The following is a 16,326-nucleotide window of genomic DNA, read 5'->3' on the forward strand; positions in this document are numbered from 1 at the left end:
CATCATGTCCAGGGCCATCGACTTCGTGAAGCATGGTTCTCCTGGTGGAGAAACGTGACGGAACCCCGCCGTGTCCTCGGGTGAGGAGAGCTATGAATAAACCGGCCGAAGAGCCCTCAGAATTGCGGGTTGTTGAATTCACATTGACCACCTGTGGGTGAACTCGGCAAGCTCTAACCTCACGATAGGCAACACTCATGGGACTTGCTAGTTCTGGTTTCATCGGGCTACAAACTGCGATGATTTGTCGCGCGCAGCAGGAGTAGAAGTCAGCGGAGCATTCGTGACGCAACTTGTTCGTCTCCATGACTTCCAAGGCTCCCAGCTGAGCTTCTGTCACGATTGTAACTTAAGCTTTGCGTCTGCTTGATGCCAGGTGGTTTCATAATGTGGCTTAAAGTATTTATCTTTTTTACCTTGAGCGGTGGAAGACGAAAAGAAGCTAAAGCCAAGATAGGGTCAAGCGGCGCTGCTGTCTACTGGTTGCGGTAGGTGAGTTCTAGATGGTAGCGGGACAGGTCGATGAGGCTGGAGCGAGAGGGGCGGTCACAGGAGGTGAAAGTCACCACGTATGGTCCTCTGGAGTCAGAGCAAACTGCAAGATTTTCAAAAGAACAGCGTACGCTTTTCTATCTAATGCCTAACTTCTAGGCTTCTCCATCCAAGTATCATTGCTCCATTGTGCAGGCGAATCACCCAGAACTCCACCCGTGCAGCATTCTTTTTGTCTCAAAGGTTGTTGTCTGTATATAGTTCCTCATGGCCATCGCCATCTTGATATACATCGACTGTTATGCGCTCGGGCTCGATAAGGGGTCTCATCTCGACTCTCTTGATCTTGCAATTATCGTCGGCATCGAAGATCATGACCGTCCGTTGCTTCTCGTAGGAGGAGGCAGACGTAGCAAGGTAAACTTCGACGGGGCAGATGATACGACGTCGATCTACTGTGGTAATGATGATGCGGATGGTACTTATGTCAAGTATGCAGAAGCCAAAGACTTCTTGAACGCCCTTGTGTACTTGCCCTGAACCCCTCTTGCCAGTAATCATAGTAACGTCTTCGGTGCAGAGTTCTTTGAGTAATGTCTCTGAAGAGATGGCGTCTGCCATTGCATCGATAAGACGATGGGCTCTGGAATCAAGCTGACGACCGAGGGGCTTGTATCTGGAATCTCCAAGCAGCTCGGCGAAAACGCGCTCCTCTTTCTCAGTCTGTGAAACCATCGTGCTGTTTCTCAACACCTTGTCAGCACGAGGTCATTCTCACTGCTGGGTAACCAGTTAGACATACCTGGCGCTTGAACGTGCTAGATAGGCTGAGATGAATCGCGGTTATGGTTCGCAACTGTATCGTTCGGGTTGAACTGGCGATTGAGATTTTGTTGACTTTGTGTAGATAGGGACGGATTGAATTATATGTCGGCCGACGATCAGATGTCGTATGGTTGGGTTGGTGGAGTTGATGAGGGAGAGATATTGAAAAGCGAATACCGAGCGAGCTGGTTGCTTTTATAGCAAGATGTGAAGCTGGGTAGGAATCGGTGAAGGAAAGAGCCACTGGATCAGGTGTATTAGAAGGAGCGGAGACGGCGAGGCAGGTGCAAAGTTGGTATTTTTACCTTCACTCTTTCTTTCTCTGGCGAACTGTTGAGCGCGTCACATATTTAGGTAGTGAAACAACCTTTACAAATACACGCAAAAGCCGACGGTCGTATACATTTGAGCGGTTCACTCAATAGACGTTCTTTGATATTCAAGATGCTCAATGAGCCCACATCGAAACCGACATGTGGAGAGACAATTATCGCTAGCCTAAACTGCCGCTGCCTTGCGTGGGGTGAAAATCTAAGTCTAGGGTTCGTAAGGAGGTTTTTTTTAAACGCCGGCGCCAAACGATTCATTACATGGGGGAGTCAAGTCCTATCACGCGCGAGAGAGTGAGGGAGGTGTTCATGAGCGGGTGACAGAGATGGCCTCCTCCAAGATGTCCAAGCCCTGCTGGATCTGCTGCTCCGTGATGGTCAGAGGTGGGACGAAACGCAGGGTGTTGGTGCCGGCGGTGATGACCAGCAGGCCGCGCTCGCGGGCGGCCTTGACGATGGGTGCGGGGTCCTGGGTCAGCTGGAGGCCGAGGATGAGGCCGCGGCCGCGGACCTCCTTGATCAGGTCGGGGAAGCGCTCGCGCAGGGCGTCGAAGCGGGTCCTGAAGATGTCGGCCTTGGCGGCGACAGCCTTCTGCAGACCGGGGTCGGCGAGGCGGGAGACGATGTTGTGGGCGAGGCGGCAGGCGAGGGGGTTGCCGCCAAAGGTGGTGCCGTGGTCGCCCACCTTGATCTTGTCCGAGACGTTGCCGTTGACGATTGTGGCGCCGATGGGGAAGCCGTTGCCGAGCGCCTTGGCGGTGGTGATGATGTCCGGGTGTGCCTCCTTGGGCAGGTGAGCGTGCGCCCAGAACGCGCCGGTGCGCGACAGGCCGCACTGGATCTCGTCGTAGATGAGGACGGCGCCGACCTCGCGGCAGCGCCTGGCGAGGGCGATGAGGAACTCGTCCGTCGCGGGCGTCACGCCGCCCTCGCCCTGGATGGGCTCGACGATGACGCCGCACGTCTTGTCCGTGACGACGTCGTTAATGGCCGCGACGTCGTTGAACGCGCCGAGCTTGAAGCCGGGAAGCATCGGCGCAAAGGGTTCCTGGTACTTGGGGTTGTGGGTGGCTGACAGGCTGCCCATGGTCCGGCCGTGGAAAGCGTTGTTAAACGAGACGATCTCGTACTTGTCACCCGAGGCCTGGCCGACCTTGGCGGCCTTCCTGGCGAACTTGATAGCGGCCTCGTTGGCCTCGGAGCCCGAATTGCAGATGAAGACGGAGTTGACGTCGTGCATGGCGCCAGCCTCACGGGTCTTCTCGACCAAGAGCTTGGAGAGGGCGCCGGTCCAGGGGTTGTAGTAGAGGTTCGACGCGTGCATGAGGGTGCTTCCCTGTTGGGTGTTGGCGTCACTGGTCAGTAACGGTCGAGATGACTCACGGCACACCTCGGGGGGGGACGGGGGAGGCTGCTCACCTGCTCGGTCAAGAGCTTGGTAAGCTCCGGGTCGCAGTGGCCGAGGGAGTTGACGGCGATGCCGGCGGTAAAGTCGAGGTACTGCCTGTTCTCGATGTCCCAGAGCACAGATCCCTGGCCTTTTACGAATACGGGCGGCGGGCGGGCATAAGTGGCGACCATGTAGGGCGCATGTTCGCGGACGAGGGCGGCGCTCGCCGAGTCTTCGGTCGGATCAGGGTTCGGTAAAGAGGCCTGGCTCTGGGAGGAACGAAGCTGTTGTCAGTACCAACTGTAACTTCGAAACGCGCAGTCGTTGGGGAAGGAGGGTGGGGGGATAACCGACTGTGATGCTGCTCTTGACGTCCTCCGGGAGGCTCGAGGCGGCCGTCGCAGAAGACACCGCACGAGCGTTGCCGCGCGAGGAGACGGCCAGAAGCGGCTGGCACTTGGCCAATTGCAGTCGCAGAGGAGCACGGAACGCCATTGTGATATTCCAAGAAAGAAAACGAGACTCGGGCGGTGGTGGTTGTTGGAGAGAGAGAGAGAGAGAGAGAGAGAGAGAGAGAAAAGTCACACACCCGGTTTAAAATTTGGGGCCGTTCGCGCATGCATAGAGCAGAGGTGACTCGTCAATCCTGCTATCGATAAGCCGTTCCGTTTCTGCATCGAGGGGCACATCCTCTTCCCGGGGGTACGTGCATTTGGACCCCGGCGATCCCGCTCCGATCTCGGCCGTGGTCGGACGAAACGAGCCTGGAATATGTCGAATTATTTCTGCAATGACAAGGGCCACTCAAGGAGTCATCTAGATACAAGTTACTCAATGACATGGTATGGTACGGTCTCTTTCTAACAATTCAAATTCTCATTCAGCAGCCAACTGCTCGCCATTGAAAGCATATTGCCGAAACTCTCGCCTTTCGTCATTGTAATATGAGACTGACTAGGTTAATATTGAGTTAAGCCTTTTGAACTTTTGCAAACAACCCAGAAGCACAAGCCCATCTAGACACCACCTCATGTGCCTTGAACAATTTGTTGATGCCACAAAGAGGAAACACAAGGGAGCTACCATTTCCTCTGGCTCTTCGCTTGCCGCCCGATCTCAAAAAGGCGGCAACAAGACCCTCCGCGATATGCAGTTTCCCGCCGGATAGGATCATGATGCTTTTTCCGCTTTCAAATCACACCGTTCAAAAACAGAATAGGTGTCGTTTTGGCTCGCAGTGAGATTGGAGATTTGTAAGTTGGACAGGTCTTGGAGCGCTAAACGCATTCAGTCACGATAGCTTCATACAGCACCTGTCGGGTGGAATGTGCCATATCGCATGGCATTTTACTCAATACTCGTATCACCTACCTATATAGATAGAATATTTTCTTTACATCTCTACTTTCATAAGAATAAGCCTTTCTTGATACTATTATTATATGCCCTGCCGAGTGCTCTAACTCGTGACACATTCGCTCATCACCAAGACCCAGAAGTATTTAGGAAATGTTCTCTTCACAGTACCCCTGCCATTCTCGTATTTAGGAAGATGTTAGGGGATGAGACTACACTAAATAAAGGAGTTAACTAATATTGTAGCTAGAGATTAATTGTAACAATTATTGATATCTGTCTTTCTTTCATCCTAGAACTCCTACACACTCCCCTTTTACATGCCTTTTAGGTAATAGTTTATCCACCTCTAGCCCTACTGCTAGTGCCCTGCTAGCTCCCCCCCTCCCCTACTGCTTCCGGATTATTTTCAGTCCAAGGGTGAACTCGTGTAATATCTCGAAATGTTTCTCTTTGGCGACATGGAATGGTCACTAGGCTTCAGGAACATGATGGCGTTTCTCACGGCGCTGCCTGGGTTAAGAGACGAAAATCTTCAGGAAGGCTCTCATGTTAGGCGCCGGGGACCTGTAGGGTCGTCCTCCGATATGTCCGAGGCGTAAACCATGTCTCGGGGATCCGTTGCATGGCTCCCTCGGAACTGCAGCAGTAAAGTTTGTAGACTCTTCGTCTTTGCAGATCTCCCCATTGAAGGAGTCGGCACCACGTCCAGATCAGCCCTAACTTGAGAATCTGAGTCGACTCCGACAAGTTTTGCGGCAGTCGCGAGCATATAAGCCGGGGCGGACCATCTGCCGCAGCATACCGAGGCCGGGCGAGCATGGAAGACCTCTTGCAGGATCCAGATTGGCGTGAGCCAAGGGTCTTCGAAAATGGTCATCAGGCCGTCTCGTAGGTGTTGACAAGGGGCTACCCGGTCATTGCTCGAGTCTTGCTTCGCCGATAACCAATCTTCTTGTGCATGGCTGAGGCTTTTGTGGTCTTTTTGGCCCGACTTCTCTCGATGAATCTTTTTCAAAAGGCCCATCAAGACCTTGGTCTTATACGAGGGAGCCCTCAGCCATATGAGGAGGACCTGCTCGCTCTCGATAGAATGCTGAAGCTCTTGCAGTCGAATAACGCTTCTCTTTCATGTTATCCCACATGAGCCGAGCGGATAATCTCTGAAGCCAAAACCGATAGGTCCTTGGAAGCCAACAAACCCGATCGAACAACGCGAGAGAACCGCCGAAGCCTTGAGAGATCTTCCGGGAAGAGCAAGTTCTACCAATGACAATAACGGACGGCCAGTTGCAGGGTATGAACCAAATGAAGCCTGATACTGCCGGACCCCGTAGCCACATTGTGTTCCACAAAAAGCATCCAGCCTATTCTCCAGATGCGGTCTGCCTGCTTTTCTCCATATCGTGTTTCCGGTCAATTTTGAAGCAGATACTTGCTGTTTCAGGAGAGGATAACAATAGCTCGTGAGCAAATAAAAATATCTTCAGAATGCAGCAACGTCGGAGCTTATAGATGCGCTAGTTGCAAATCTGGACCAGACTTACAAGCCACGAGATCTAGATCCCTTTGACCCGATGAGTCTCAGCCATTCCCGCTAAAGAGAAGGTTTGTTCCCCTACTTATTGATTTTATTTGCAGCTTTCCAAAACCCTCTTCTCAACTTTTGCCATCATTGTGAGCTTGGTAAGGGGGTTTCCTAGGCCAGAAGAGTCTGGTAATTTGGCCCTCTGTAAAATCGATATACTCAAATATGAGGTTAGGAATCCAAGAGGGTTCTTCCTCTCAACCATACTGGGCGCAAAACCTGTGGAGATTAGCGGCTGAAGGGTGAATCCGACGGGCTGGACATCGGGTCAGATGCCAATCCAACGGCCCTCGGACCTAGCTAAACAATGCGGTATCGAGCTTGAAAGACTAAGCAGAACAAAGTAGTGGAGACAATGTGCTGGACAGGAAATTAAGTGGTGGAGTAGGGCCAGATCTCGTCCCCGAGAGTCTGGTTCGCAAGACTGGAGGCTGAAGATGGTATTCCTCCTTTTGGACTGGCGCCAGGAAAGGAGGGTTTCGAGCGGTCCAGGCAAGCGTCTAGGTTAGCTGCCTAGGGACTAGACCGACTTTTGACCTCTACCTGTCGCTGTCGACCAGTTGATTTCCCCACACGGGCCTTATTGCCAGCTAGCTTGTGTCGCAGGCCGGGCTGAGAAGGGCGTCGAACTTGGCGATTTACAGACACGATGTGAGCCCCTGGTTGCTGGAAATTTCGAGAGGCTGGGCCTGAACAGATGCCAAGCCTTGGATGCCTTGCTGCTCGTGGCATCTGGGAGAGGATCGGCTGAAGTCATGTGTCGAACGACGGTAAACGTCTGGAGGAGAGCGATTTTGGGGTGTCTGGATGTTTGCCTTGTGGCAGGACAAATCCAGTATTAAAAGCCCCCATCTCCGACCTTGGAGATGTTCTTGTTTCCTCATCCCTTCCATCATCACCCTCTTCATACTCGTTCAAGAAAGTCGAATCATCTGTAGTCCCGCAACCATGCGCACCTCTCTCCTGTCCCTCGTGAGCCTCGTGCTCGTCACCGTTGCCTCTGCGGACTCTGAAGACAGGTATTACCTTGGCGCGATCAACCCCATCGCGCCCGAGAACGTATCCAACGATACGGCAGTCAGCAAGCGATCTGCCGAACTGGTTTCCCATGGTCCCTCGGTTCAACGGAACGTCCTGAAGCGCGCCGTGAACGGCATCAGCGATGCCCTACCAAGCCCATGGGCTTATATGGGATGGTAAGCATACTAATGGCTGTAAACGGCATATGCTGTCTTGTTTGGCCATAGCTGACGGTATTCTTACAGTTTTACTGAAGTCACGTCCTCGAGAGCGCTGAGCGGCGACAGCTACCACGGAGATGACATGTCGCAGGAGAAATGCATTGCTTACTGCGATGGAAAGGGATACGGTAAGCAAATCTCCCTCTTATACACACACACACACACACTTTAAAGCATTTCGAACTCGCTCTGACTGTTGACAGGGGTGGCCGGCGTCGAATGGGGCCGTGAATGCTACTGCGGCTACCTCCTCGATTCTGCCTCCGACAAGGCGCCTGAGACCGACTGCAAGAAGCCGTGCGCCGGCAACAGCGGCGAAGTCTGCGGTGAAGGCGGGCGGCTCAACGTCTTCACCAACGGCGACGCAGCGCCCGCCATTTTGGCCGCATCTGGAGAGTTCGACTCGCTCGGGTGCTACTCAGACCACTCCTCGGCTCGCACCCTGACCACCCGCATGAGCCTCCCCGGCAACGTGAGGGTCAGCGACTGCACCACGGCCTGCGCCGCCCAAGGCTTCCCGTACGCCGGGCTTGAGTTTGGCAAGGAGTGCTTTTGCGGCGCCAGCATCCAGAACGGAGGTGCCCCCATCCCGGCCAAGTCCTGCAATATGGTCTGCACTGCCGACAAGTCGCAGTACTGCGGTGGTGCGGCTGCTATCAACATCTATAAGAGCTCCAAGCCTGTTACAGGCGGCCCTAGTACGCTCCCTGACGGCTGGATCGCCCAGAGCTGCTACACCGACAGCCCCTCGCGGCGGGCTCTCTCGTACAGGGTGCCTAGCTTCAATAAGTTCAGCGCCGCCCAGTGTGTTTCTCAGTGCGACAGCCTCGGCTATGTGAGTATACGTCCTCCCCATCTTGCACTGCAAAGCGTCCTCCGCCGCCCCCTCCTTGCTCTACCTGCATAACGGGAGCTGACCCAAGCCACGTCAGGAATACGCCGGTACCGAGTACGGCTCCGAGTGCTACTGCGGCAACAGCATCGACGGCGGCAACTCGCAGGCGTCCAGCGGCTGCGACATGTCGTGCGCCGGCAACCAGTTTGATACGTGCGGCGGCGCCGGGCGCATCAGCATCTACAAAGCCGACTGCAAAGGCACGGGCGACTGCCACTTCAACTACGGCAAAATCGATGTAACGCACCCCGCGACCAAGAAGGAATGCTCGGATCGCTGCCACGCGAACCCTGACTGCGTGGTCTTCCAGGTCGGCTATGATAGAAATGTCCTCTTCTGCAACACTTTCAGCAAGCCCATTCCAGTCATCCGGGCGCATAGCACCAGCACGTACTGTTTGGCTGCCATCATGTACAACAGTGTCTGTTCTCTTTGAACGAGCCGGAGCAACTCACGCGGGAAAAAAAGGTCTGGCGTTTGCGAGCCATCAATGTAGTGTCAGGGCTGCATGTGCCCATTGCCGAAGGGGGGGGGGGGCTCTGGCAGTACTCATGTAATGGCGGACGCGTCCTAGGAGTTGTTGTTATAGTGATAGTGATTCAATGCAAAATCCCATTGCCCGTAAAGCTAAACATTCCCCCCCCCCCCCCCCCCTCTCTCTCCTCCATCTCTTTGTGGAGAATATTTGATGGGCGGAAGCGGCTCAAGTCGCATGAGTCGGTGCTTCGAGGAATACGTGCGCCGAGGCGGGGATCAACCAGGGAGTCGACATGGAGCTTGGAGATATGTGCGCATCGCCCTCCGACTTCTGGCCCGTGGTGGCAGAGAAGAGATGCCTCCTCGATTTCCGACAAACATTGACTGCAGACCAGCCAAAATGAGTAGAGTTTTTCGCAATGGAGGCGCCCTGAATCGTCCATCTTGCTCCATTACCTTTATGATTCCAAGTCTGCGAATCACGGCCAAGCACATTCTGGAGGATCCTGGGCTGGAGTCCACACACGATGACTTCGTAGAAAGGTATAACATTAAGACATCGTCCTCATGACTCGTCGTCAGATGCATGTCGAGAAATATGGTGGTGTTGCTGATGGATGGCCCAGTCTAGGACTGATTAGCTAATGGCTGTCAGCTATCGACTCGTCTTTATCCATAAGCCCCGTGCGTAAGCTTACGTAATTAACCAGCCCTCCCCCCAGCGAGTGAGTGCACTTCGACAGCGGAGCAGCGCGGGGAAACAGGAGCTGAGGGCAGTGGAGACGTGGGGGGGAGCAGGGGGATCGCGCTAAGCTAAAGCAGGTAAGCGACAGTATATGATTGGCTATAGTCAATGGCAGGACCTGGAGTGATACCATATTGGGACTAGCTCTTAGCACGGCGGCACCCACGTGCCCCTCTCGGCCCCGTACGGGTCACGCTTATCCTGCTCTCTGGCTGTCTGGTGGTCTCTTTCTTTCTGACTTCGAGCTCCGGGTGGACTGGGGCCCTCTTCACATGTCAGCTGCTGCGCCGTCCCCCAGAAAAGGAAAACCAAGGAAACGTCACCGTCGCACCTCCAGCAATTGAACCGAGTCACATTGAAACATGTGCCGCCGCTACCCTGGTCGCCTGGCTCAGGGACCCTCTGCCCACGAGGAGCCTCTTCTTCCATTGTCCATGTTGTCGTTGCCCTCGCTATCATCATTGTCTCTTCTCTCTCTTCCCGAAAAAATCAGCCAGTCCTGTCCTCATTGACGGCCAGCCAGCTTCTCCTCCGAATCCGCCATATCCCTCCCTCCCGAGACACCGTCGTCCATCCATTCAATCCTGGCACCATCTCCATTTCTTCCGGCCCTCGGCCGCTTAGCTTCGCCTTCCATCTCCAAACAACCGGAGCATCTCCCGGCTCTTATTCTCGAATCATCCCAGACACGAGAGTGGCGGCCCGTGACCTCGAACCGTTTTCTGCGCTGTTCCTCGCTAAGCCGCCTTCCCGTGCCCCGTCGCTTTGGTTGGGTGTTTTAGCCCAGGGAGCCTTCGCTTCGCTTCGCAATACTCACGCTGCGCTATCCCGTCGACCAGAACAACGCCAGGCTTGCCCCAGCCACGACAACCTCGACGACTGCGTGCGTTGTTGTTGCATGCTCAGCCTTGGCCTCCCTCCCTCGGTCCCTTGGCCCATGGTCTTGTGTCCTCGGAAACATACAAACATATAACAACTCCCATCTTTCTTCGAAACGACGACTTGCTTACGCTGCCGTTCTGCTGATACTTTGCAACCACCAGTCGTCATGATCGACCACGTGCTGGGAAGGCCGTCGGTCAAGTCGCGCCGCCTCCAAGTCTTGGCGGTGCTGGCTTTCTGGTCGGCATACCTCTTCAGGTACGTGATGCGAACGTAGGCCGCGCCGCGTCGCGCCTCTGCTCTCTCTCCTCTCCCCCCCCTCCTCCCCTCTCTCTCTTCAGTTTAGCGACATCATGTTGACAAGTGCCTTTTCCTCTGATGCAGAGGCCATCCCCATGGCCCGCCCGGTATGCGTTTCTTCTCCAAGCTCACGACGAAGCGCCTCACGGCATGGCAGACAGTCGTCATCACCATGATTTACCTCTACGCCGCCCGCCACTTCAGCACCCTCGTCGGCCTCGCTAGCCCCGAGCCCATGGCTAACATGTATGATGCTACCTACTTTCGTGCCACCTGGGTCCTCACTGCCCTAGACGCCGGCTTCTGGACCGCCATGAAGATCCGCGCAAAGTGGCTGCGTGACCTCGCCAGCATCGTCTTTTCCGTCTTCTACATGGTCGCCGCCGAAAAGGCCGATGAGAAGGTGCGCAAGGTCCGCGGCATGCTGACAGTCGAGCACCTGCGCGTGTCCTGGGACAAAGGGACGACGCCCTACCTGAGCTTCTTGCAGAACCTCATGAGACCCCGCTTCTCCCGCTGGCCGCCACGCGCCATCCGCATCCCGCGACCAGCGGGGAGCGATTACAAGGAGCCGGTGTCGGCTTGGCTCTATTTCGATGGGCCCCTGACCGACCTCGTACATCACAATAGGATCGTGCTGGATATCCCCGGAGGCGGATTCGTCGCTATGGATCCTCGATGCAATGACGATAAGTTGTTTGCGTGGGCGTCCAAGACGGGGCAGCCCGTCCTGAGTCTGGATTACAAGAAGGCTCCCGAGTTCCCTTACCCCTATGCCCTGAACGAGTGTTTTGACGTGTACACCACCCTCATCCGCAGCAAGGGAAGGTGCATCGGAATGTCTGGAAGGGAGACGCCCAAGATAGTTGTGACGGGCGACAGTGCTGGCGGCAACCTAGCCACCGCAACGACATTGATGATCATCGAGCGGACATCTGTCCCCATGCGCCGGTACTCGACCACCGGAGATCTGCCACTGCCCGATGGGCTCGTCCTATTCTACCCGGCGCTCGATATGAACATTGGGAACTGGATGTCGGACGAACAGATGTCGCTCATGAAGGACAGGAGGTTAAGGAGTACCAACCAGTCCATCATCAGGAAAAAGAGCATGCAGTACAACGACCTGGTCGGCACGCCGCACCACTCGGACGACGAGGAAGACAGCTCGAACAAGCAGTCCGCGGAGCTGACCGCCAAGGAGGCCGAGATCGCGTCCCAGCTGGCGCTCGCTAGCCCTCACCCCGAGTACTCGCACGGCGGCCCACAGGGGCCTTCCAACATGCAGTTCTCGACCGCGGACGTCAAGCGGAAGCAAAGCACCTCGCACCACTCCGAGCCCTTGAGGACTCGCCTCGCCATGTCCTCCATGATCTCCTATTTCAACGATCGCGTGCTCACCCCTGAGATGATGCGCGCCATGATCATTCTCTACATCGGCCCTCACAACCGCCCCGACTTCAGCAAGGACTACCTCCTCTCCCCCGTCCTGACTCCAGACTCCCTCCTCGCCCGCTTCCCCAAGGTCTATTTCCTCACGGGCGAGCGGGACCCCCTCGTCGATGATACCGTCATCTTCTCGGCGCGCCTGCGCAAGGTTAAGGAGGCCATGTTCGACCAGGCCCGCTCCGAGCGCTCCGACCACGGCGACGGTCTCGAATCTGTCTTCAACCCCAAGGACGTTGCCGAGGTGATGTTGATCCCCGGCATCTCCCACGGGTTCATGCAATTCCCCACCGTCTACCCGCCGGCCTGGAAGCATTTCGAACGGTCCGCTGATTGGATCACGGAGATCTTCACCTCCGCTGATGCCGTCCGCGAGCGCGAGGGCCGCGGGCGTCGCCGGGCCGGCGGCGGCCACCTTACGAACGGCAACACCGAGGGGCGCCACCACGTCCGCGCCGAGTCCAGCGGCGACGAGGATCGTCCCCTGGAGATTAGCATGACACGGGCTAACCGGAAAAGCATTCTGACCAAGGAGCCACAAGCGATGGATGAGAGCGAGTCCATCGTCGACAAGGGCGAGGGCGGCGGAAAGAAAAAGAACGGGCGCGCCAGGGGCGCGAGCAAAAGCGCCGGCGCGAGCCTGGTGAAGCTCAAGAGCACGGATGACCTGCTCGGCAGGAGAATGCAGGGGCTCGCCGGTGGCCTCACGGGCATGGGAGGACAAGAGTAACCAGGGGATAGTTGTACCTGTACGACGATTGACACCTACCATGATTTCAACGCAGCCAGATATTCGTGGTGGGGGCATATGCTTATACTGTACACATGTGGGGGGCTGTTACTGGGCGGCTATAGATTGGATTTGTCAACGAAACTGTACACACTCGGGACGTTTAGCACCAACTCTCATAGACACATGACCCACATTTTACCATAACAAGATAATAAGTCTCCTAGTCCCAGGTTTTTTTACTGTCACCTGTTGGCATGGACACCGTGTGTCAACGAATCCGCTCCCAGTAAGCCTTCCGAGGCAGCATTCATGCTCTATCCGCGAGGTCCTCTGGGATTAGACCCTCCAGTAACAGGAATCTCTCTGACAGTGGCAATGTGGCTATTAGTCGGCCGTGAAGGGCAGGGCTGGGCAGGGCTGGTCTGGTGTACCGCATGAACCTACACGCATCTCCATCAGTTCAATCCTCTCCGAGATGGAATGGCGCGGCTCATGAAAGCTGCATGCGATAGCGTGTCATTGAGGGCAAGAGGATTTCTTCATCAATGTCATAGAGTTGATATCGGAGCTTCGGGCGACGGAGAACTCAGACTTAGTATGGTCGACAGCGATGTTTGGTGAGGTTAGAGGTTGCCTAGGCTTATGAGATGGCCCACGACAAAGCTGGACACCTGGGTCCCAACGTCACGCGACGCTGTCTTATTAAAGAAGTCTTTTGGCCAACTATGTCCAGCGACGTAATCAAGTACATCAAGGAGTGCTGGCCCTGTGCAAGCATGGGCCCCCATAAGCCATCACATCCAGATCAACTAACCAACATCCTGCCGTTCACAACTAACCAACCTCCCATTCACACCCCATCCACCCCATCCACTTCATACAACCCAATCAACCAATCTTCGTTGACTAATCGTCATCACCCGAGCAACTTGATTGCTTCCTTTCCCTCACCATCTACATCCACGTACATCGTGCACCCCTAGACTTCAGCCGTGGATTAAGCTGGAGTCAAACCCAAAACAACCGTCAGGTCTGCAGGCCTGGAGAGAGTCCGACCTGTCACTCTCGTTTGATCCGGATCCCTAATCGTGGCGGATCGTGGAACGACGGTTACGAAGGGAACGCCTCGGGGTAAATTTTCTCGACTGGTACCTGGAGGCACCAGTCCACGCCGTCTTTCGCGTTTCGGTGGGCGCGAGAGTGGTGTGGACGAAAGGGGTCGCACAGTGGTCGATGTCGAGTGCATGGTGTTGTAGTTGGAAACAGGCGCGCGAATCCAAGTACAAACCTCTGCAGCATTACTCACAGGTAGTTGTGCGCGGCCCGTGAGACGCAAAAGCGCTTGTATTCGAGCAACCGACATGGTCCGAAATATCAGGGATCGGCGTTGAGAACAGTGGGCGGTCTCAAGCTTAACTGAGCAGAGCATTCGAAGGGATCAGAAAATCGATCAGCTAGGCTTTTTTCGGGAGTTTCTGCTGTCGCTCTTCGTCAGCGAACGGCTTCCACGTCGACTCGAACGACTTTTCTAGATTCAACATTATCTGCAGCTGACTTGGGCGGTCACGACTACAGTGGAAACGATGAGGGAGGTCTTTCTTTCCATTCAATGTTTCTAGGTGGATGGTAAAGTTGACGAAAATGGTGTACAAGACTGTGTTGAAGAGACAGTACGAAAAGGGGCATGCTGGCCTTATGTGCAGGGTTTGCCATTACTGATAGCATCAATAATCAACTATTCAAAGATCATATGAGTCTATTCCATAGAGTCGAAATTGCCGTATCCCGCCAATACTCGCCCCGCCTTTCTGGTGGCACGATGAGTACAAGATGGATTGTGACACATGATGGACTATTCCTGAATGTCTATCCGGAGAACACATTCGACCACGCTAGATGGATCTGACCGTGATTACGATCGGGCTTTTAAATTTATTCATTTTTTAAAAAAAAAACACTCGTGTGACAGGGAGCCTGAGATTTTACGAGCATGGTCATAATGGTAATTATTACGAAAACCCCACTGAGCACTGTAAACCAACTGCTCGTACCGTCTGACCACGCCAAGCTCATTGAATCGAATTACCCGGCCTGAGCAGGCTAGCGGTAGAAGGGCTCAAGGCCGCCGCGGAGCTTCAATGCATCTAACAAAAACCGTATGGCCGGTCCTACGTGAACCGGCGCAAGAGCAAGAAGTCTTGCACTGAGAAATCGACCCTGCCGCAACATGACCCAGGCCGATCTTGTGCCGATGACGGCGCGAACAGATGAAGTGTAAGTAAAATGCTTACTGCTTCTGGTTCCATCGTCAGCATCGGATGGCTTCGGAGCGTGGCGACGCTGGAGACCGTAGGACAGCGCGCGCGCGGGTCAAGATGTGCGATCGGTGGTCTTGGCTCAGTTTGAGGCTCTCTGCAATGCGTACACGTGCGAACTCTATGGACTCCACAGATGTCAGATTTCCATCATTACCCCCGCGCGGCTTACGGATCAAATTTTAACCCTATTGTGTCTCCAACCCAAGTCTGGGATTTTGATGAAGCGCGCGCACGCGTGTCTGAGCGGCCTGGTCAAGGGCTCCGGGTTAACGACATTGAAGGGCAGTGCAAACCATCGCAGGCCTCCACGAACCATTCGGGGGAAGGTAGCATGACCAGTTGAAAGTTGACGACGATCGGTTTTCGTGTGCATGAGCCGTTCTTTATGACGTTTTCGACCACATTCGTATAAGTCCCTCCAAGTGTCCCGTGCGTAATCGCCAAGCGTACGCATGGGCTAAAGGCTCCTTAAGCATACTTAGTAACTCGGGAGGCTCTTGTGTTCATTACCTAGTTTGAGTCTACACTGATACCATTTCATTACATAATACATGTCTACTACCAGTTATCAAACAATGGAGTCGAGATATCCAATCAGTGTCTGGGATTGATGTAGAGTACTTAACTATGGAAACCCACTAAACCTCAACAACCAATAATAACCCGCCTTGCTAGCTCAATCGGTAGAGCGTGAGACTCTTAATCTCAAGGTTGCGGGTTCGACCCCCGCGTGAGGCTCAAATCCTCACCGCGATTGGCATAGCCACTCTTCGGGTTACACTTTTTGTGTTTTTCTCATCTCGGTCGTCGTGTCTAATGCCGCACATAACACATCTGTCGCCGTTTTTATAAACGTCGCTGCAATGTGATCCCTACATGGACATGGTTAGTATATGTATTTTTACTCTTTGCGGTAAGTATCCCTCCCCACTGAAGTTTGTAGTGGTCCGTTTGCAGAACAAGCATGTCTACTACTACAGTCTACCCGTTGACCAAAGTTGCATTCTTGATACACATACACGGTGCTATTTTATGGCGTAGACCAAAACCGCACATGGAGAACATGCTGCGAATTCGGACCCCGCAACTGGATTTACTAGATGACTAAGCTCACTTACACGGATCACTACAAACTCGTAAGAGTAGGGGGGCCATTCGGTTTCTCAAGGCCTACTACTCGTTTTCACCAAGCGCCCAACTCTACAAGGCATCTTCAGATGTGACGGCCATTATCCCGCGGTGAAATTCGACTAATACCAGGTCATCAAACGAACCCACATGGAAGATATAACAGGGGGAGCAGACCAGA

General features: G+C 54.4%; 4 protein-coding genes and 1 non-coding gene across 5 annotated transcripts; 3 read left to right on the forward strand and 2 right to left on the reverse strand.

Moving 5' to 3' along the window:
• Window positions 1-729: 729 nt before the first annotated feature.
• On the reverse strand, window positions 730-1,227 carry GLRG_09930 (uncharacterized protein; the record flags this gene model as incomplete). Its single annotated transcript, XM_008100615.1, has 1 exon — window positions 730-1,227. One exon carries the CDS (start codon window positions 1,225-1,227, stop codon window positions 730-732), a length of 498 nt encoding a protein of 165 aa, XP_008098806.1.
• A 726-nt stretch (window positions 1,228-1,953) lies between these two features.
• Window positions 1,954-3,531, reverse strand: GLRG_09931 (acetylornithine and succinylornithine aminotransferase; the record flags this gene model as incomplete). The annotated part of the gene is made up of 3 exons (XM_008100616.1): window positions 1,954-2,982; window positions 3,066-3,305; window positions 3,391-3,531. 3 exons carry the CDS (start codon window positions 3,529-3,531, stop codon window positions 1,954-1,956), a joined length of 1,410 nt encoding a protein of 469 aa, XP_008098807.1.
• A 3,397-nt stretch (window positions 3,532-6,928) lies between these two features.
• GLRG_09932 (WSC domain-containing protein) lies at window positions 6,929-8,552 on the forward strand (the record flags this gene model as incomplete). The annotated part of the gene is made up of 4 exons (XM_008100617.1): window positions 6,929-7,176; window positions 7,246-7,349; window positions 7,425-8,056; window positions 8,154-8,552. The coding sequence occupies 4 exons, from the start codon at window positions 6,929-6,931 to the stop codon at window positions 8,550-8,552; spliced, it is 1,383 nt and encodes a 460-aa protein (XP_008098808.1).
• Window positions 8,553-10,386: 1,834 nt separating this feature from the next.
• GLRG_09933 (uncharacterized protein) lies at window positions 10,387-12,696 on the forward strand (the record flags this gene model as incomplete). Its single annotated transcript, XM_008100618.1, has 2 exons — window positions 10,387-10,478; window positions 10,605-12,696. 2 exons carry the CDS (start codon window positions 10,387-10,389, stop codon window positions 12,694-12,696), a joined length of 2,184 nt encoding a protein of 727 aa, XP_008098809.1.
• Window positions 12,697-15,682: 2,986 nt separating this feature from the next.
• Window positions 15,683-15,755, forward strand: GLRG_13246. The gene has a single exon. It is a non-coding gene; the product is annotated as a tRNA-Lys (tRNA).
• The last annotated feature ends 571 nt before the right edge of the window (window positions 15,756-16,326 follow it).

This window comes from Colletotrichum graminicola (genome assembly GCF_000149035.1).
Source record: "Colletotrichum graminicola M1.001 genomic scaffold supercont1.54, whole genome shotgun sequence".
Lineage (NCBI taxonomy): Eukaryota > Fungi > Ascomycota > Sordariomycetes > Glomerellales > Glomerellaceae > Colletotrichum > Colletotrichum graminicola.